This window comes from Panthera leo, chromosome A1 (assembly GCF_018350215.1).
Source record: "Panthera leo isolate Ple1 chromosome A1, P.leo_Ple1_pat1.1, whole genome shotgun sequence".
Classification (NCBI taxonomy): domain Eukaryota; kingdom Metazoa; phylum Chordata; class Mammalia; order Carnivora; family Felidae; genus Panthera; species Panthera leo.
In genome coordinates this window covers 131479359-131502139 of record NC_056679.1, presented here as the reverse complement: position 1 = coordinate 131502139, position 22781 = coordinate 131479359, and the positions used below count along the sequence as shown (strand labels likewise).

The window sequence follows — 22781 nt, the reverse complement described above, 5'->3', positions numbered from 1 at the left end:
AATTTGTTGTTTAAAAAGAATAATAAAATTTGAAAATTATCTAGCAAGATTGGGGGAAAAAAAAAAAAAAAGAAAAAAACCCAGGGCATGAGCAAATAATAATAATATAAAGAAAACAACTTTAGATACAGGAGAGATGAAAAGATATAAATAACTTTTTGTTAACAAATGTTAAAACAAAAAATGGACAAATTTCTGTCAAAAAGATAAATTATATAAAATGACTCAAGAAGAAATTGACAAACTTTTTTCAATATTTATTTTTGAGAGAGAGAGAGAGAGAGAGAGAGACAGAGTACAAGTGGGGGAGGGGCAGAGAGAGAGAAAGGAAGAGAGACAGAATCCCAAGCAGGCTGCACCCTGTCTGCACAGAGCCAGATGTGAGACTCCAACTCACAAACCGTGAGATCATGACCTGAGCTGAAGTCGGACGCTTAACCGACTGAGCCAACCAGGAGCCCTGACAAACATATTTTGAAAATGGAAACAGAGGTAATCTTACTCATAAATATAGATGTAAAAATCTCAGGCCAAAATCTTAGCAAACCAAGTCTAGCAGTGCACAAAAATGATCATATTGCATTACCCCAGGAATACACCAGCAGCTTCACATTAGAAAACCTATTAAAATCTATTAATGGAATCCAATGCATTAACAGATTGATGAAGTGAAGCCATTATAATCATTTCAAGAAATGCTGAAAAAAATCACAAAATTAAAAATCTATTCAAGACAAAATTATTAGCAAATTCGGAACAGATGGTAAATTTCTTAAAACCTAATATAGAGTATCCACCAAAAACAAAGAGCAACATTCTATTTACTGGTAAATATTAAAAGTGCATATTTTAACATCAGAAATGCTGCTATCACTTTTCCTATTAAAAATCAAACAGAGGTCCTAGCTCAGAAAGTATGGAAAGATAAAAGAGAAAAAAGTGTATTAGACTGAAAGATACAAAGTTGTCTTTATTTACAGATAAGACAGATATGATTGTCTTCACTGAAAACTCTCCAAACCCTGTAATGAGAGTGAACATAATTTAGGAAGGTTGTTAAATATGAAGTCAATATCCCACACAATTGCATTTTTATACAACAATAATTATGGAATAATTTTTAAAAACCCAGCACCACTGTGTAATATTCAGAAAAGTGAGATATTATTTAAAGAAAGATAGAATACTCTGTAATACAATGTAAGGGGTGGATTCTATATAAAGACCTAAGTGAGGAGGTAAAACTATAAAGTTAATATATATATAAAAAAAAAAACCTTAAGAGATATTTGTGATGTGGGAACTTCAAAACACAGTAAGACAAAAGTAGGGTGGTTTTAATTGCATCAACGTATTTCTTTCAATAAAGGACAACATAAATAATACACAGATAATAAAATGGGATAAAAATCTGTAATGTCTAAAGTTGATCAGCAATTAATACCTAGAATATGCAAGAAATTTGGGAAAAATGATAAAGGCAAAAACCCCCTTAGAAAAATGAGCAAAGCATTTTAAAAACAAGCATCCCAAAGACTAACAAGCATTTGAAGTCATTTCAACTTATCAGAGATCAGATAAACAAAAATTAAAATAATGAGGGTTCCTAAGTTTTACTCTGCTAACATTTGTCATTTTTCAGAGTTCTAATTTTTCCCGACCCTCACACACTGTTAACAGATATCTATGTTGGTCACTTGGGAGAACTGTTGGCACTATTTACTCTAGTTAGGTGTATTTATATTCTATGATGCAGATATTCTGCTCCTAATTCTACATACTAAATAAATATTCACATGGTTCACATTAGGATATTCATTAAAGTTATATGCAGTGGCAGGGAGTAGAAAGTATTCTGTATTCCAGTCAGTGCATAGATAAAATGTGGTAGACACACACCTTAGGAGAGCATGAATTAGAACCCATGGATTAGAGGTACACATAGCCACGGGGACGGATCTAAAAGCTTGGTATAAAAAAAGAAATAGAATGCAATATATAATACCATCTCCATTAATTAAAATATATGAATGGCGCCCTTTATATATTTCATATATATATGAAATATATAAAAAATAACATAACATTATATAAGAATACAAACAAAAAGGTAAACCAAACTTAATGGGAAGTAGAATATGGGGATAAAAGGAAACCAATGAATGTGGTCTAGTGATGACAGTATGCTGTTAATTAAGAAGTACAACTGGTCCAACTCTGCACTCAAGGTTCAGAAAAGGAGAAGACAACAACACAGCAAGTACATAGAAATAAATCTAACCAAAAGATGTCTAAGACATTTGTAAAGAAAATTATAAAGTTTTATCATATGGTATTAAAGATTTAGAAGATCTAAATAAAAGAAGATTACAAACTAGTTAGTAGACAGGGAGAGCTGTTTATTGCTATAAGATGTCAATTCTTTACAAATTGACCCATACATTGAATAAGACATCTCTCCTTCAATCCAATGTAATTTTACATAGAACTTGGCAAGATAATTCTAAAATTCAAAGAGCCAAAAAAAAAACCAAAAAACAAAAAAAAACCAAAAAACAAAAACAAAAAAAACCCCCAAAAAACAAGACAAAACAAAACCCCACAAAAAGCCCACACAAAAAACAAGACACTCTTACAGCATAACAAGTTTGAAAGGGGACATCAGGACTTACTATAAAGCTTTAGTAACTAACACAGTACAGTACTGAGGTTTTGGAAAAAGGGTGGAGAAAGAATCCTGAGCTCAGGGGCACCTGGGTGGCTCAGTTGGTTAAGCGTCCAGCTTCGGCTCAGGTCATGATCTCAGGGTTTATGGGTTCAAGCCCTGCATCAGGCTCTGTGCTGACACCTCAGAGGCTGGAGCCTGCTTCAGATTCAGGGTCTCCCTCTCTCTCTTTGCCCCTCCCCCAACTAGTGCTCTCTCTCTTTCAAAAAAAAAAAAAAAAGAAAAAAAAAGAATCCTGAGCTCACCTTGTTCCATGGACATGATGAGATAACAACTGCATCTGTGCAGCTAACCCTGAAAACAACCTGAGGACTAGCAGAATAGACCTTCCAGAGCTAAAACTAGAAAGATGGTCACACTGAAAAGGATAGGAGGGGTGGACATTGTTGGGAACTAAAGTCCCTGCATGACCAGCCACACATGGAAGGGACATCACAAGCATAGAGAATAAGAGGATCAGACCCCATGCCAGGCAACCTAGGCACTGGGGTCCTGCACTGAGAAGATGACTCCCTATAATATTTAGTTTTAAAAACTAGCAGGGCTTACATACGGCAGCTTTAAAAATCAGTGTGGGCTTAACTCCCCCAGAGAGCCAGAGGGTGATAGAAAACTGAGTCCCCACCCTTAAAAGGCCGGCAAACTAAATCATTTACCCTGAGACACAGCACAGAAGCAGCAATTTGAAAAGTGCTTGGGGTATACATGAAGAAGTTTTATTGACTAATCTTAGAATGTGTGCCAGAGGGGCAGGGATCTGTGGATTTGTCAGGGAACGGAAGTACTGGTGGTCACCATTTCTCTTCCTCTCCACCAGCCTAGATAGGTGGAACCAGTGGTTACACTCTTGATCTACCTTGATGGCACTGTGTGCCCTGCCATAGCGTTCCCCTGCCAACCTGTCCAATCCAACTCATCTGCCTTGGCAGGCATTCGTCCAAAGCAGCTCTAGCCCTAACACATCCTGCAGGCGGCCCCTGCCAAAATGGTGCCACTGCGAAAGGCATCCTGCCCTGGAAAGGGAGGGAGATAACCCCATACACCACTATGCCTGCACTGTCTGCCACTGGGCCTCTTAGCTGGCTCTACAGGGAACAAACCCTGCCCTCCAGTAGGCCTGCAGCTATGGCAGAGAGGCTAACCGTAGATGGCTAGGCTGTGTGCTAACCGACCTCCCAATAAGCTCCCTGTTTGGCACATGGGCCTCTCAACCACGCAAGGAGCAAACCCTGCCCAGTGTGCCTACAGCAAGCAAAGCTGGTCATTGCAGCTGGCTGAAGATAATCATGGCTCAGACATAATAGGAAGGCACATGCAGCCCACACAAGAGACACTCCTGGAGTGCCTGGCTGTGGTGACCAGGGGGAATTGCATTATAGGGAATCATGGAACCTCTTCCATACAAGGACACTACTTTCCATATCATGAGACAGGTGAACTACCTAATACACAGAAACAAACATAGAGAGTGAGACAAAAGGAGACAGAAGAATATATCCCAAATGAAAGAACAATAAATAAAATCACAGTAAAAGAGCTAAATTAATCAGAGATAAGCAGTACTTCTGATTAAGAATTAAAAGTAATGGTCACACATTAATAGACATTTCTGCAAAGAAGACATAAAGATGGCCAAAAGAAACCTGAAAAGATGCTCAATATAGCTCATCATCAAGGAAAGGTAAAATAAAACTACAATGAGATATCACCTCACACCTGTAAGAAAGGCAAAAACCAAAAACTTAAGAAAAAAATAATGGTAAGGATATGGAGAGAAAGGAACCTTTTGTACTGTTGGTGGGAATGCCAACTGGTGCTGCTACTGTGCAAAACAGTATGGAGGTTCCTCAGAAAGTTAAAAACAGAACTCCCCGATGATCCAGTAATTACACTACTGGGTATCAACCCCCAAAATACAGAAACACTAATTCAAAGGAATACATGCACCCCTATGTTTATGGCAGTATTATTTACAATGGCCAAATTAGGGAAGCAGCCCAAAAGTCCATCGACAGATGAATGAAGAAGATGTGGTTGGTATATATATACAATGGAATATTATTCAGCCATAAAAAAAGAATTAAAGCTTGCCATTTGCGACAACATGGATGCAGTTAGAGAGTATAATGCTAAGTGAAATAAGTCAGACAAAGACAAATACCATATGATTTCACTCATATGTAGAATTTAGGAAGCAAATGAGCAAAAGCAAAAAAACAGAAGATAGAGACAAACAAGAAACAGACTCTTAACTGTAGAGAACTGATGGTTACTAGATGGAATGTGGGTGGGGGATGGGTGAAATGAGGGATGGGTATTAAGGGGGGTACTTGTTGAGATGAGCACTTGGGTGACATAGGGAATTGTTGAATCACTATATTGTACACATGCACCTCATATAACACTGTATGTTAACTACACTGGAATTAAAATAAAATATTTAATAAAAAAATTAATGGTCTTAAAGATACTCATTGGACTTAAGACACAAGTGGATGAAATCATTGAGAAATTATACAGAGACAGACAATATTAAAAACACCAGTCAGAGCTGATGAGTTCAATAATGAATTCAATAAAATACATACTAGAGGGCATCAACAGCAGATTAGTTAATGCAGAAGAACGGGTCACCAATCTGGAAGACTGGGTACTGGAAAGCAATGAAGCTGACTGGCAGAAAGAGGGAGAACAGATTAAAGAAACTGTGACCTTATCAAGAATAATAACATTTGCACTACAGAGATCCCAGAAGGAGAAGAGAAAGAGAAAGAGGAATAAGAAAAAAATACCTGAGAACTTCTCAACCGATATCCCAGTCCAGAAAGCACAGAGCCCCTAACAAGATGAACCACAAGGTCTACACCAAGACACATTAATAAAAATGGCAAAAAGTGATGATTAAGAGAGAATTTTAAAAGCAATAAGAGAAAAGAAAACAGTTATATACAAGGGAAACCCCATAAGGCTATCATCTGATTTTTTAGCAAAAACTTTACAAGCCAAAAGAGAATAGCATGATGTATTTAAAGTGGCAAAGGAAAAAGACAACCAAGAGCAGAATTGTCAAATCATTATGTTATACACCTGAAAGTAACATAACATTGTATTTCAATTATACTTAATAAAAAGTATGGTTTTGGCCAAGAATTAGACAAAAAGACCAAGAGAACCGAATAAAGACCTCAGAAATAGACCCACATACATGGAAACTTAATATATGACAGACTAGCAATGTGCATCAGTGGGGAAATGATGAATTATTTTCAACAAATGGTAGCTAAAGTAAATAGGAAAAAAGGCCAAAGTTATTGAATCCCTATCTACAATATAGCAAAACAAACAAACAAAAACCCTCACAAAACTTAGAAAACAACAATACAAGTCAATTCCAAATACCTTTAGACTATTTGAAAAATATACAGGAAGATACCTGTATGACACTGGGGATAGAGAAGAATTTCATAAGGCAGATAATACAGACTGGAAAGATGATGAAGCAAATGCGAAGCCACAATTTATTAAAGAGATCATAATGAGAACATACAAACCACAACTGGGAAATGATAGCTGCTATTCATATTATTAAGAGAAAAAGGAGTATGCTCTGAAAATAGTTTAAAACTCTCAAAAACTAGCAGGAAAAATACCATCAATAGGAAAATGGACAAAATTTATATAGGATTCCACAGATGAAAAAAACTCAATTGCCAATATGCATATAAAGCTATGTTTATTCCCCATTAGTAATCAGGAAATTGAAATTAGAACCCCAATGAGATACCATTTTATACCTATCAGACTGGTAAAATCTCAAGGACTGAAAACACCGAATGTGGCAGACAAAGGTGATGATAAATCAGTACTGGCATTTAGGAAAATGATTTGGTTTAGGTAATCAAGGTAAAAATGTGCTTTTTTTATGACCCAGAAGTATTCTACCCACATTTATTCTAGAGGAACTCTCATGCTCCAGTAGACAAGAAAAGAAAGTTTATAGCAGCTGTTTATAATAAAGAACTGGCTAACTCTATTGTTGATCAACAGGAAAATGGATAGATTGTGCCACATTCATATAATGGACTGAAATGGATGGATCCAAGAAATATAATGCTAAGTGACAACACAAATGTAGAGGAATTTATATATACTGTTACCACTACAAAGTTAAAAAAACAAGCAAAAGTAAATAGCATTGATTAAATATACATGTGTGTACTTGTATAAAGAAATAATGCAAAATTCAGAGGAACACGAAGTAAACAAAAAGGACAGAAGGTGATTCAGGAATACAGACAAATAAGGAGTCTGGTTTATGATTAAAATCCTATGAATGGTTTTTCAGGCCTGACCATAAGCAAACACAGAAGCTTTACCTGACAGACTTTACAGGACAAACTGCCCTTATGTCTCCCTGGCCAGTGATGCTCTTTTACATATTTACATCCCTAGGCCCAACACCGGCATTCCTAGGTTCTTTCTATGAGGCCGTGGGCAGAAGGCTTGTTCAGGTGCCTCTAATGGGACCCCTTTAAAAGGGGTAGAACAGGGAAACTTGAAGACACTTCGCCCCCCCACCCCGCCCCCTTAAGTAGCACCCAGTGCTTTTCTGCTTTTAGCTGACTGCCACCCCTCCCCCCTCCCCCTACGAACACCTTCAGGGCTAAAACTGCCACTGCCTTTTGTTTAGGGACCCCTCATTAGTCAGATGATCTCGACATGTGTGCTGATCTGCCTGAATCTGGATCAGTGCACTGTTCCAAAATGGAATTGAGGTAAGGAGAATCAGCATTTCCTCCAGTTTTAGACTCCTGTTTATACCACTGCACCAAGTGATCAAAGGCTTAACTCTTTCAATTTTGGCTGAGCCTGACAGCTCAACTCTTGTTTAGCTCCACAGACCCTTGACAGTAATGTATTTCTTTCTTTTTTTTTTTTTTTCTGATAGTAATATATTTCTTAAGTTGGGTTATATAACAAAGCTACTTTGAACCTCCTCCGTAAAAACTTTTAACAACTTAAGTTCTGTGGAACTCTTACGGGGAGGACAAATATGATGAAATCACAAAGAAGGTAGTGTTTAAATTACAGCTTCAGTATCTCAGGATACACAAAGGTGAAGGAAATTGTGGGGTTATCAGAAAGGTGCTTCATTCTTTTTAAAATTTGTGTGCACAGCAGTATGTAGGATCCAAAGGAATCTTTTAAAGCATACAAGTTATCCTTTAAATTTTCTCTTCTTTGGGATGAGATCTTTCAAGAAAATTCATTTTCTTATATTTGCTTTCATATGTCTAAATGTGTCTATACCAAATTTGTGGATGAGTTTCTACAGTTACTACTTTATAAAATAGCATATGTTTGTAAAATGTCCTTCAACTATTTTCTTCATTCAGACTGCTCTATAAAATTATATTTGTCCTTAAACTACTTTCTTCGTACCTCAGGGATTTCATAAATCAATTTATTTTTTGCCTCAACCATACAGGCTCCATTTCTATCTCCTTTTGGTTTATGTTGTGGGGTACTGATTTTTTAGGTCTTATTGTAGAAGCTCCCCGGCTCCATTCCCTGACGATCCTATCTGGAGCTTTCCAAACAGATCCCATAATATCACAAGTGGTAAATACTAAAACCACACAGTATTTTATGCTCTGGTCATTGTTTTATTAAAGGAGAAATTATATTTTATGTCCATATTGTATGATTATCATTCTACGGTAACAAATTCTCAAAGGTAAAAAAGGTTTCAGAAATTTCCTTGCCCTTATTTTGCTAATTCCTTCTACCTGTAGTATAGTTAGTTATAATTTAGAATGTGCTTTCCCATTTGCTCTTTTGATCCTTACAACTATACTAATTCAGTTGCACACATTTATATACTCCCATTTTACATACGAGAAAATCAAAACAAAAGAAGAGGTTATTATGACACTTCTGAGGTCACTCAGCTAGTTAAACCTGAACCCAGAAACTGGCGTTCCTATTCCATTGTGTACCTGTGAGATGCTCTGTACACCAAGTCCCTGCTATTTGCTACTTGTCATAAACTTGTGGGACAACTGTAAAATAATAAAACTAAGTCAACTTACCTATGATAATGAATTATTCAGGATCTTTATAAAGAATACTAGTGCTTTTGTCAAATACAGCTTTTGTCAAATCTGTTACTTTTGAGGTGAATTTCATTCATCTATTAAACATCATATTAAACGTTATTGACAGCAAGGCAAAGTACTTTAATCATGTGTTTTTCTCAAATTTTGCTCTTACACAGTTTCTATTTTCTTCATATATTATTATTATTATTATTATTATTATTATTATTATATTTAATGCTTTCAGCAAGAAGATACTTGGCAAAATCCTTACTTAAACCTGACCAATGCAGAAATGTTTCCCCTAACATTTTAGTTAGGAAAAAATCACTTTAAAAAGAGACCTTAGACAAAGTTACCAAACATTTTTGCATTCGTTTCCTTACCTCCAAAAAGATGGAATGCTTTCCTGCAGCTTGGGAGCGGCCATTTTGCAGAGCTGGATTTCTGAAAGCTTTGTTTTATTTTCAAATACTCTTTAGTAAAGAATGTTTTTGTGGCATTGTTCAGTTCTAGAGTAAAGCAAAAGAAAACAGTAGTTTTAGACGTTAATTTGACTAAAACGGCAAGAGCATGAAAAATTGTTACAGTATTTTGACAACAAATTTAGATCTCTTTAAGAAAGAAAACAAGAGTAAACTTTTTAATTTGAATTCAAGCGAACATAATTCCCTCAAATTCACATTTGATGCAACTTTGATGTGTCTACACATACAGTATACATCTACTGGGAATCTCTTATGTCAGTTATTATGCCATAGGCAGCAAAGAGAAAAACCCAGTCCTTGCCCTCAATAAGACTCAAGATTAAAAGATAGAAACAGGGGCACCTGGGTGGCTCAGTTAAGCGACTGACTCTTGGTTTCGTCTCAGGTCATGAGACGCTGTCTCACACTGTCTCTGTGTCTCTCAAAATAAATAAATAAACTTAAAAAAAAGGTAGAAATAAACAGGTAGACAAAAAAGGGAAAAATGTGTTACAGGTGTAGCAAGAGAATAACCAGAGTACAATCCTGGCTCAGGAGAGAGGATAAAAGGGAAAAATCTTTTACAATTTTTCCTACTTCATCATCTCTTTAGTTCATTCTATATGTGATGGTCAAGAATTTACTGAATCTAATGCTGATGATTGGAGAAAGTTTAAAAAAATGCAGAATCAAATCCTCAATCTTTCAGAGACTTCCTTATGAGTGAAAAAGAAAATATTCATTGGAAGTAAACACAGACCAATCAGAGAACAGATGTGATGATATTCACTTTAAATTCTAGAAAGTACTTGAACTCTCTCTTATATGAGCCATGGAAAGCCTAAGCACATAGAGAAAAAAATGCTCACCTCTAAAGGGAACAATACAAGTTAGGGGAAAAGATAAGCTGCTATCATAGCCTGCATTCAGTAGAATAGGACTAGTTTGAATCAAAGAAATACAGTAATATAAATCTCTTCAGGACTCGCAGGTTCTCACCCTGGGTGGCTGTAAGGTCTACTAGTAAGTGCATCCCCTATAGAATTTGGGGTCCAGAAAAGCTCTGCATGCTGGGAAGGGAGGCCAACCAGGAATACCTCATCCAGCACTGATGAGTATTTATCTGTGTGTCCTCAGAAAATAAATTAAAACCTCATTTTCATATTCTTTACTCATAAGCTGTTCAAAGCTAAAAATCTTGCTTAGGAAGTCCCATTTTCCAGCTAAATATGCAGCATGATGACAGAGGCATATAGAACAGGGACAAAACCAAACCCAAAATTCTAAATATGATACTGTTAAAATGGAGTTACAGATTTTACAATATGTGAATCATTATAATTATACAATTTATGCTGAACTGAGGTTAATATTTAGGAGTTCCTATTTTAATATCTAGGTAAGCCATAATTAATGACTTATCCATTTTAATTTAGTGAGTCCATTTAGTATTTGCTACAATATTTTGTTCTCATAATTTTATACCAGAATAATGAAAAAGTAATTATCATCATTTTTAACCCTTCAGGCCCAGGAGAAATCTGCTACTATTATGACTTTCTCAGGGGAGAGCATTTATCCAAGCTTTCACCTCAAGCAGTTGTGATCACTTTATACTTACTGATGTCCTTTAATGACTTTGGAGCACTCAAGAATCATATCAGTAACTGTTTCATCACCCAAGAATAGCTAGTTTACCCTCTGCTACAGGAATTATAAGACTAAGAGGTGATCTATTAAATTAACCCCAGTTTACCCACAATATTTACCAAGCTCTTGCTAAGATAAAGACAAAATGTTAAGTACTTTATACTGTGATGATGCATCCTGTTATTATTTTGTATGTAAAGTTACATTTCAAGATTTAGAAAAAGGTTTTTGAAATCCTAGGGGTAGGGATATATTACTAGATCCTCAAAAGGTTATCACAGCATCCATCCTTGCCTTCGAAGAATCTGTAATTCTGTCTTCTGTGTGAAAAAAGACTCTTAAATACTGAGAACAAACTGAGGGCTGACGGGGGGAGACGGGAAAGTGGGTGATGGGCATTGTAGAGGCACTTGTTGGGATGAGCACTGGGTGTTGTATGGAAAACAGTCTGACAATAAATTATATTTAAAAGAAAGAAAAAGAAAGAAAGAAAGAAAGAAAGAAAGAAAGAAAGAAAGAAAGAAAGAAAGAAAGAGAAAGGAAGGAAGGAAGGAAGGAAGGAAGGAAGAAAAAAAAGGAAGAAAGAAAGAAAGACAGAAATTCCATCTTCCCTGTGCACCACATCATAGCCAATGATGCAGTTTATTACTTTTAAAACTGTCAAAGTCACATATAGCTCTGGTTTAAAAAAATCCAACAGCATAGAAGGGCAAAATGAAACAAAAAACAAAATGACAATGATCTGTTCTACTCCTTCTTATTTCTACCTCCCCTCCCAATCCCCAGGGACTATTTAAGCGTTCCTGTTTTTGTTTTTGTTTTCTGGAGATTAACCTCTGTAAGAATAAGTCATTGGTGTTGAAGAGTTGGTTTGCAAAACACTAGCAACATGTGAAATGATTTTGGGTGATACTGAATGAAAATGTTTAAACATTTAAAAGTTACCTATTTAATGTACATTAGAAAAAAAAAGTATATTAAGTAGAGCATCAAACACATACATTCACAAATACATTGCTAAGGATGAAGCTAATATAAGTATTTAAGAAAAAAGGTGTGTTGATATGAGGAAACTTCTTAAAAAAATAATTCAGGTGGTACACAGATACAGTAAAAATTGTAAAGGTGGTACCACAGGGGTACAAAATGAGTTTCACCAGGAAAGTTAAGGCCCCTGGCAAATGGCACTTTCTTGCCCCTCTTACACAGGTGCAAAGTAAGCATTGCCTTTTAATCCCTGAAGATTTTAAGACAGTTTGTGGGTTTTCACTGACACAGTTTGAGAAACACTGCTCTAAATATTATGCTTACTTTGATATTTCTTTTTTTATAATAAAAATAATCCACAAATTAAAGCTTGAGAATGACTGCACTGGAAGACAAAATTAGGTACTCTTACTGATAGAAAGAATGAGTTTGGATTTCAGGCTTAGTGACTATTCTGTACAAAATGAACAGGAAAACAAAAGAGGCATGGATGGATACAAGAACAAAACCATTATTAGCATAAGAATTAACAGACCAGACTTAGTGGTAGAGAATAAGAGAAAGGGTGAAATGCTCTTAATAGGGACAATAGACCATGACCAATTAATTATAGACTGTCACAGTAGATAAAAAGAGGAAGTGCAATATTCTTTGGGATGAGTTATCTGTCCTGGACAAATCCCAGCAGGACATGAGGAAATCAGACAGAACACAGAATAATTCTTCACTGTGCAGGACTGGCCCAAACACTCTAGGATATCTGTCATTCCTGTCCCTAGTGACTAGATGCCAGTAACATCCCCCATTTATTGGGTCAGCCAAAATATCCCTGGTGAAAACATCATAGGCCTCTTCCATGCTTAAAATTCTAGATTAGCTAAAATGTCATTTCCTTATTTAGTTAGGGACTTCTATACATAAGGTAAAGACTTACGTATTTCCTTTTCCTATTTCCAGTGGAGTTCACTGGGATATCTGCTCATCAGCACCTAGTTCTGCCCGGTAAAGGCACAAGAGTAGTGGGTATGGGGTTGTGTGTGGTTAAAATGGAGATGGAGTTTGAATGGAGGAAAATGGTGGAACAAGAGTGGAAATCATTCTTGTTGAGGTTTGAGTGCATCTGAATGGGGAGGGGGGACAGCAGTGAGTCATTTCACAGTTGGGAAGTAGGATACACTCACTCTGTGGCACGCTTTGCAATACCTGGGACACTCCCATCTACTATATAACCATGGGTTGGGATCCTGGATCAATGGATACTGGGTCTGTAGTAGGACTGCCTATAGGAAGATCATTCAGTGTCAGTCCACAATAGGGGAAGTGACACGCTTGGTTTGAAGGCTTCAGTCAGATAGTCAATTCAAGAAAATAGGACACCTTCCCATGATATCCTTGGCTGAGGGATTTCTCCTCTCTCACCTGGATGACTCCTACCCCACATAATGCTTATATACCATGGCCTTTTCCTGTCTTTGGCCTGCTGATTTTAGGTGGCCTGTAGATCCTCTTATGTGGCATGTAGCACCCCCCTGTAGAGACCTAGAGTTGGGGTGCTGATGTGGGAGCTCTTGGTCTGAAAGGATTAAACCTGCTTACACTGGTGTCGTTCTCACCTTCAAGACAAAAGGACTCTAATTAATTTGGGACACACCAGAACTTTCCCAATCTCCTAAGCAAACTTAGAATCTGCCATGTCCGGACTTATCCTACTGTTTCCCAAAGTGACTTCACCATTTTATATTTTAACAAACATATATATGAGTCTCAATTTCTCCATATCCTTGTCAACATTTATTACTATCTTTTTGATTATCATACCCTTTGAGGCACACAAGCTTTCAACTTTGATAAAGTCTAATTTATCTGTTTTTTTCTTTGGTTGTGTTTTAGGTGCAACATTTAAGAACCCATTGCCTAATCCAATTTCAAAAAGTTTTACACCTATGTTTTCTCTAAGAGGTTTATATTCTTATCTCTTACATTTAGGTCTTTGTTCCATTTTAATTAGCATGTGTGCGTGTGTGTGTGTGTGTGTGTGTGTGTGTGTATGTTTGTGTATGTGTAAACATTGTAAGGTGTGGCTCCAAAGTCACCCTTCTTTTGCATGTGGATATCCAAATGCTACAAGGTCTTGATGGTACAACCTTTTACAAGAATAGTGGTATAGTGGTATCAGTTAAATAGCTGTTTTACTGGAGTAAAGATTGAGCCTCTCATGCAACCATTCCAGAAACCTCTTTACTATTTATTATCTTTAAATATTATTGATGTCCTTCCAAGAGGATTTAAGTCTTTTTAAACTATCTTTTAACCTGTCAAAATTTTGTGAATCATATCATTTTTAGTTTCCTTATTGACTACCTTTTATTAGTATGCTTTTATTGGTTAGGATGCTCTTGGATGAAACTAACAGAAAATTTACTCAAACTGTATTAGTTAATTAGTAAATTTAATATTTAATGGAACAGGAAATCCAAAGGTAGTGTGGGCTTCAAAGCTGGCTGACTCAGTGGTTAAATGAGGTTATCAAGAACTCATGTTCTTGTCTTTTTAAAAAAAAAAAATCTTTTTTTTAATGTTTTTATTTATTTTTGAGACAGAGAGAGACAGAGCATGAGCAGGGGAGGGGAGAGAGAGAGAGAGATACAGAATCCAAAGCAGGCTCCAGGCCCTGAGCTGTCAGCACAGACAGAGCCCAACGTGGGGCTCGAACTCACAGACGGCGAGATCGTGACCTGAGCTGAAGTCGGACGCCTAACCGACTGAGCCACCCAGGCACCCCAAGACCTCATGTTCTTTTCTTTCCTTCGTTGTGCTCTCAAAAATAAAGGCTTTGTACCAAGCGGGTTCCCCACTTATTCATAAGATGGCTGCCAAAAACTATCTCTGTTACACACTTTCTTGTTTATGTCCAATGGGAGAGAGAATGGCTTTTCTATCTCATGTCTTAAGAGTAAAGACAAACTTTCTTCTCATGCCATTGGTCAAAACTGGACCACATGCAGATTTGTAAACCAATCACTGGCAAAGGAAGCCAAGGATGGGGTCTGCTACCCAGGAGCCACCTGGTCTAGGAGAGTTGAATACTTGAGAATAAAACTCAGAGTTATATTAGAAAAGAAGGATGTAATGGGTACTAATTAGCAACCAAGAGTGTCTGCTACAACTTTTTCTCGATCAACTTTCAACAGTATATCTTGACTTACCTTAAAAAAATATGTATCAACTCCTTCTACCCTTTCTTCTACTTATCCTTTCCCACTTCCTCTTCCCAACTTCTCATGTGTTAGCTACTTTATCAAGATCACATCCAATACTGTTAATTTAAGCACAATTGCCTAACCAGTGAATGTTACAGTACAAGTTTAAAATCATTTTGCTGAGGTACAGTCTATGGAATAAATCTGGGGGGAATTTCATTATTATCTCTATCCACTGAGTTACTATAACAGAATTATGTTAGAACCAACCCCTGAAACATTGGCCAAATATCTTGAGTTCCTTTAGGAAATGACAGCTTTCCCACTGTGACCTTTGACAGTAATTATCCCGTTTTGTTCGCAACTGGAATGCTGACATTAAGTAACTGAGAGTATTCATTCACTTAATAAGTAACTGTCAGGGTTCAGTAAGGTTAAGAGAATACTCTAAGACTGTAAACTAACTTCTCCAAAGTATCACCAAAAGCATTTGAAACCAGAAGAGGAAAAAAAATTCATTTACAATAGCAACAACAAAAAATATACAGGGGGCGCCTGGGTGGCGCAGTCGGTTAAGCGTCCGACTTCAGCCAGGTCACGATCTCGCGGTCCGTGAGTTCGAGCCCCACGTCAGGCTCTGGGCTGATGGCTCGGAGCCTGGAGCCTGTTTCCGATTCTGTGTCTCCCTCTCTCTCTGCCCCTCCCCCGTTCATGCTCTGTCTCTCTCTGTCCCAAAAATAAATAAAAAACGTTGAAAACAAAATTAAAAAAAAAAAATATACAGGCAGAAAACTAATAAGAATTGTGCAAAGCCTTTAGGAAGGAAATTGCAGAAATTTATTAAGATGATATCCAATAACAATCACCCAATATTATATAAATGTCAATTAAAAACTATGAATTATCTCCAAATAACTTATAATTTTAATTCACTTGTGAGTTATTAAAACACAGTCTAGAATAATTTTAAGAGGTATAGGGCAAGATAGAAATATGAATGGAAAATAAAAAGGTGTCAAGAAACACACTTACATTGTAGTAATTATTATTACTTTTTAAAGAATGACAATTTAACTACAATAGGAAAAAAGGATTGTTCAGCAAATGATACTAGGATAAATGTCTAAGGATATGGAAGAAAATGGACTCCGTTCTTTTTTTTTTTTTTTTAATGTTTGTTTGTTTGTTTGTTTGAGAGAGCTTGCATGAGCAGGAGAGAGGCAGAGAGGGAGGGAGAGAAAGAGAATCCCAAGCAGGCACCCCTGTTGGCTTGGAGCCCAATGCAGGGCTTGAGATCCCATGAGATCATGACCTGAGCCAAAAAAAAAGTCAGATGTTTAACCAAATGAGTTACCCAGGCACCCCAAAAGTACTCCATTCTTACTCAAACCATGCATCATACAAGATGCTAAATGGAGTTAAATATGGGATAGGAGGACAAAATGGAAACCTAAAATAAATGTGGATAAAGAGAATTCTTATATAATTCTGTAGTTAATAGGTAAGGCCTTTTAATTCCTAACTTTAAAATTAGAAATATTAAAGACCTATGTTACTACATGAGACCACATAAAAGTTCTGCACATCCATAAAATACAAACATAACTAAAATACAAATGACAAAACAGGAAAATGATTTACCCCATAGGACAAAAGCTGACACTAATTAAAAAAAAAATCTTGTTAATAAGCAAGAAAAAGATGAACAAACCATAAGAAAAATCAGCAAAGGTCATGGCCAAGAAAAACAAATGCCCTGAATGTGGAGAAAATAAGCTCTTGTATAATACTGCTTATAACAGTTTTTGAGCACAGTTTGGCAACATACACAAAGCTTTAAAACACACAACAGCTTTAACTACCAGTTCTACTTCTTGAAATCCCTCGCAAAGAAATGCTCAGAGATGTGTGCAAATACTTATCTCCATATATCAGCAATTAAGTAAATGACAAATAACTAAATGTCCCATAATATTGGTAGTTTAAGTAGATCATGATATAATCACAAGAGTTTTAAGTAAAATCCAAGCAGGTTAAAAGCCTTACGTACAATATAGTCACATTTTTTTTCTGTAAGAAAAATAATTAAGTACATGTATGTAAAATATTCTGGAAGTATACTCACTCACTGTGGTCTTTAAATGTTAGGACTATAGAGGATTTTGAGCTTAGAACTTTAACTGGATGTTCTGATTTTTCCCATAATGAAATTGTATTACTTCTATAATTTAAAAAGTTATTTCTATAAGAAAATTAGACCATAACATTTTGGCTACCAGCAATGTCACTGTCCCTAATTTATACTCTGGTATTTCCTGAGCTTTCATCAAAGTATACCAGAAGATGTCAGGAAACCTGATAGGCCACTTGCTCTGAAGATGTTTTTGAGGACACTGCCTACTCCACTTCTTAGTATGCCCTGGAAGAGAAATCACATAAAAAATTCCCTTTCAAGCGCCAGAAAACCTTTGCTTACTCTTGGGAAGTGGGATACTTCTTTTAATGAATCATGAGAATCACTTAATTGTGTCCTTACTTTTATTTTAACTCAGGTGGCAGAATATTTAAAACCAAATACTTCACCTAATTATAGTTACTATGTAGCATCATCTGGCTTGTGTATCTGTTCATCCACCCTCACCTGCAGAACATGGAGATAGCATTTTTTCCTGTGATGGGTGGCACAGAGTAGTGCCCTCCATAAATGTTAGATCTACTTACTTCTATCCTTCTTCCCTTTTTCCTTAGCAATTCTCTACGTTCCACATTCATTAGTTTTTCCTGTCTCCATTAGTATGTTTTTGTAATGTGTTTATTTATTTTTGAGAGACAAAGAGCAAGAGAGACACAGAGTGCGAGCAGGGAATGGGGCAGAGAGAGAGGGAGACAGAATCTGAAGCAGGCTCCAGGCTCCGAGCTGTCAGCACAGAGCCCGATGCGGGGCTCACACTCATGAAATGAGAGATCATGCCCTGAATCGAAGTTGGACACTTACCTGACTGAGCCTCTCAGGCGCCCCTCCATTAGTATGTTTTAAAAATTATATTTCATCTTTACTGATAATTAGTTAAACAAATCCTTGCTCCAATTTTACTTCTTCTCATTCAAGAAGAAAAACCTTAAGAATAAGGATGTTGAAAAGACATGGAGGGTAGGGGGAAAGGCATGAGTTTTCCTCAGATATTTACAGAATTATTCTCAAAGACTCCAGAGGAAATAACAAGGGCCAAAGAATGAGTAGCAGTAAAAGGCAGATATGAGGAATAAATAATCAACAGGGCTGCTTCAAGTTTTAATGAAATGCCCTTGCCATTAGCAATGTCCAAGCCAAGGGGCGCCAGGGTGGCTCAGTCGGTTTGGGCGACCGACTTCGGCTCAGGTCATGATCTCACGGTTTGTGAGTTCGAGCCCCGCGTCAGGCTCTGTGCTGACAGCTCAGAGCCTGGAGCCTGCTTCTGATTCTGTGTCTCCCTCTCTCTCTGCCCGTCCCCCACTCATGCTCTCTCTCTGTCTCAGAAATAAATAAACATTAAAAAAAAAAAAAAAAAAAAAAAAAAGAAATGTCCAAGCCAAGACTGAACTGGTTAGAATATCTTAGAAAAGATCTCAGCATAAAGTAGGAGATTAGACATGAGAACTTCTTTTCATCTAGGATTCTATGATTTTCACACAGTTCTATGAGTTGGGCAAGCACTGTTTTATAAAGTAGAGAATAAGAAATCATCCTGTATATGATTTTCAATAATGTTCTATAATCATTTATAAAGTACCTTAAGAATGAGAACAAAGCTGTAGTCAGAACAATCAGGCAATCATGTTAGTGAAAGAGAACAGTTACCTGTCTGGAAAAAGACTCTGGAAATAATTGTCCGGCACAACGGGCAGGGAGTGCTTGCAGGATTGTCTTTGGCAAGAGTCCGTAAGCAGGGCTCACAGAAGATATGGTGGCAAGGGTAACACATGTATGGGTTGAAATAAACATCCAGACATACTGCACAGATGTAACTTTCCTTTTCTTCTGCATATTCATTGTCATCATCTGTACTCATCTCATTATTCAAAGTCTGTAAAACATAAGCAAAAATAATTTCTCTCAGTTCAGTATGAGATTGGTTTCCTTGAGAAAGAGAGACTGCCTTTACATTTTGTTAAAATGAATAAAAATATTTATGAGAAGCACATAATATCTCTTTCTGTGACATATTTCAAGTGATAGAAAGGCTATCTTGCAAAGTGACAAGAAACTCAAAACACACACGAAAAATCCAGAAGTCTTAATTATTCTTTTAAAAAGTATTTTTCGTATTTTTATATAATACTAAATGCTAAAATCTGCCCAAACATACTGGAGTAACCCCTATCTCTATTTAACCAGTACTAGTTAAGTATGTGTCAGGTATACTAGTCCCAGGACTACAGATTCCCCATTGATCCCACTCCCACCACAGCAAATAAAGTGATTGTCACAAGGTTATAGAGCCTTATATGGACATCTGCATATGATAAAAAGGGCAAGAGGATACCATATATGCTTCATCCCCAGACCAGGCATGCACTATCTACTCCACACTTTGTCCCTTCGTGGACCCCAAGGCCAAGAAACGGCCAAAGACTAACATATGTCAGGAAACAGACAAGGCAAAGAGACTTGTAGCAATTTGGGGATCAGCCTTGTAGCTGAGAAATGGGATGAGTCCCTTCCCTCCTCCCAAAAAAGAATAGTTAAGAAAGATGTAGTTAGGAAAGAGGCAGCTCAGAGGTTAGCAGCGTGAGGCCTGGTAACAGAATGCCTGTTACTTAGGCTCACGATTTCCCCATCTGTGAGGATAATGTGAGGATTAAATGAGGTAATCCACTAGATATCAAGCATTCTGTGAAATCCCATATAACATAAACAAAGTTTAAAACAGGACATGAAGTAAAAGTCTCTCTCCAAAAGAGAGCTTGCAGCTAGGACATGCACAATAATAAAGAAAAATCTCTAGGAAAGGCAACAGAATCCATAATTTTTTGTTCATTTTTGATACATGAATATTCTTTCCTAAACTGAAAAGATATTTGCAAAATGAAAGGTGTAAGTAAATGATTAGTAGTGAACTGGGCACCCCAGATAAAAACATCTATGGACCTAGATGCTGACTTACCTAAATTTTATTTCATAATGCCAGCTTATTCTGCTTGCATTATACTCTCAGGACTGTGCCTTGAGATTTGAACTAATTAACCTTAAAGAAACCCATGGCATAAAAAAACCCCATCATTTGTGGAACCTCTTGAAGCATTTCAAATTGTGACCCAAATATTTGTGCAGAATTTTATTTCTATAAAGTACTTTACATATCCAACAAAAGTAACTAGACCACATTAAAACACGCAAGGAAATAAAAGCGTTGCTCTTTAAAAACACAATATTTTGCAAATAAACTTGATGTGAGTTTGAAAATACAAAATGAGGTTGGAACTATTCATCTATTATTTGATCTAAGTGAATCAATCCTCAAAACAGAAATAACGTATATAAAATTCACTACGTTTTAGGGAGTTAAAAAGGTTTAAAGTTTTCATTAATCCAGAAAACTGCACCTGTCTGGTAATAAATACCGTTATACAAAAAGACAAACAAATTATCTCAAGGATAGAATACCAGTGGGTATTTCTCCAAACTGCAGCGATGGAGGGTTGTATAATAGTAAATTTGCTGTTGGATGGAGAGTTACATTTTTTAAGTTTTTATTTAAATTCCAGTTAGTTGAAAAATTATATTTTAGAAATTAATACTCATTAATGGATCACTGCCAACAGAGAAAGAGGTTTTTAATAGGTATGTCTAAGAACTCATATTTGTCTCCTCAATATTTCAATGGTCATAGAAGAAGAGCCCAGAAATGCTTATCAGAAATGTAAGGAAGGGGACAGGAAAGATAGCTGGCTAATTAAGGACCAAAATCCTTTCTGGAATAAGGTATGCCATTAGCAAATAATATAAAAATGTACACTAGGCTAAACCAGTTGGCAGAGTCAAGATTTTTAAAAAGTCTCAATAGGTAGCTGGGCTGAAATCAAGATTGAATTTAACAGATACATATAAATTCCTAATTGAAGACTCTAAAAGAAACTGCACACCTATACGATGAATAAAATTTAGCTAAGGCAATTTATGTGAAGAAGAGCTAGGGATTTTATCTGGATTTTAACTGACTTAACTAAGCTCAGTGTATGATGTAGTTACTTAAAAAGCCAATCAAACCTGAAGTGCAGTGTAGTGTGGGTTTATGCGTCTCTCATTGTACAACGATCACAACACGTTTGTAGCTACTCTAAGGAACACAGACAAATGAGAGTCATCCACAGAAACACCGAAGGCCAGAGCAGCATGGGTTCTGAAACCACCTCCTAGAAAGTATGGTTAAAACATGATATTCATTCAGAAAAATAGTGACAGGAGATGAGATAAACAAACAAGCATTGGTATGACAGAGATCCTGATTTTCCTGTGTGGAGTTTTTACGATTAGATCTAAAAGCAAATGGATGTGAAGAGGTGATAGATTGTAAGAGAAATACCTACTTATAAACCCAAACGACATGAGCACAGCATAAAATGGCCACTCTTACACAGTACACCTGTCATGGAGCTCACCATTTATCTTATGCTCCCCATGAAATTCTTTGAGGCTTAGAAATAAGAGAATTAAAGTTGTATACATTAACTAATTTCCTTAACACAAAACCCCTATGAAGCAGGTACTATTACTATCATCATCTTTTAGAATAAAGGAAACTGAGAAATTGAGAGCTCACTAACTCTAGTGGTGAAGCTGGCATTTGAAAAAAGCCAGTATATGGACCTAGGGCAGTGCTCTTCACTACCACACTCTTACGTGAGTCAGTGTACTTCAAAACATACTAGCAAATAATAAATGTTAGCTGGTGACGATTATGACGTAGGTTTAAAGAAAAAGACAAATTTAGTTAGGATCTACAGGGAAGTAAAATTTCAAGGCATTGTTATCAAAATTAGCAGATGAATATAATAGGTGCCCAATGTACAACTACTTTTGACCCCGTGGAAACTGTCCTACAAAGAACAAACACACTCAGTCTCTCACATTCCTTTCCAGGGGCTTCCAGTCTCAGAAGAGGAGAAAATAAACTGCTAAATAATATAAAGCAATAAGCTTCAAAAAAATTCATGAAAAAACTAACATAAAAATTAACAGACCAAGAGTTTTTATTAGTAATAACAAAGCAGCAGTGCCATTTAGCTCATTTACAATATTGTGATTACAGCTATATTTGGCCTTATTCCTCTAACTTACTATTTTTTAATAGGTGCTAGTAGGGCAGTGAATAGGAGCAAGACTCCAGAGCCTGTTTGGGCTCTGACACTATTGCCTGTGTGACCTTATGCAAATTACTTAACTCCCTGGAGTATCACTTTTCTCATTTCTAAGGTGGAGATACTAACAGTACCGAGCTCACAGTTGTTGAAGAAAGAGTTAATATGTATATAAAACATTCCAAACAATACCTGGAATGTAAATGTTTGCTGCTGTCATTGTATTCAATCATATTTATTATTAAATATTGGCTTTTTTGAGAGTGGTTTTATGTTTACAGAAAAATTGTACAGAAAAAAGACAATCCCCCCATAC

The 22781-nt window shown here is 36.5% G+C and overlaps 1 protein-coding gene across 3 annotated transcripts in view; it reads right to left on the bottom strand.

Annotated features, from left to right (window-relative positions):
- The window catches only part of RNF180 (ring finger protein 180), a 204411-nt gene that overhangs the window by 46541 nt on the left and 135089 nt on the right, over window positions 1-22781 (bottom strand). For all 3 annotated transcript variants that reach the window (XM_042940141.1, XM_042940154.1, XM_042940147.1), the window contains exons 5-6: window positions 18966-19191; window positions 9210-9335 (exon numbers count right to left, since the gene is read on the bottom strand). In XM_042940141.1, the coding sequence (XP_042796075.1) occupies window positions 9210-9335; window positions 18966-19191 (352 nt within the window). The remainder of the gene's footprint in view (window positions 1-9209; window positions 9336-18965; window positions 19192-22781) is intronic.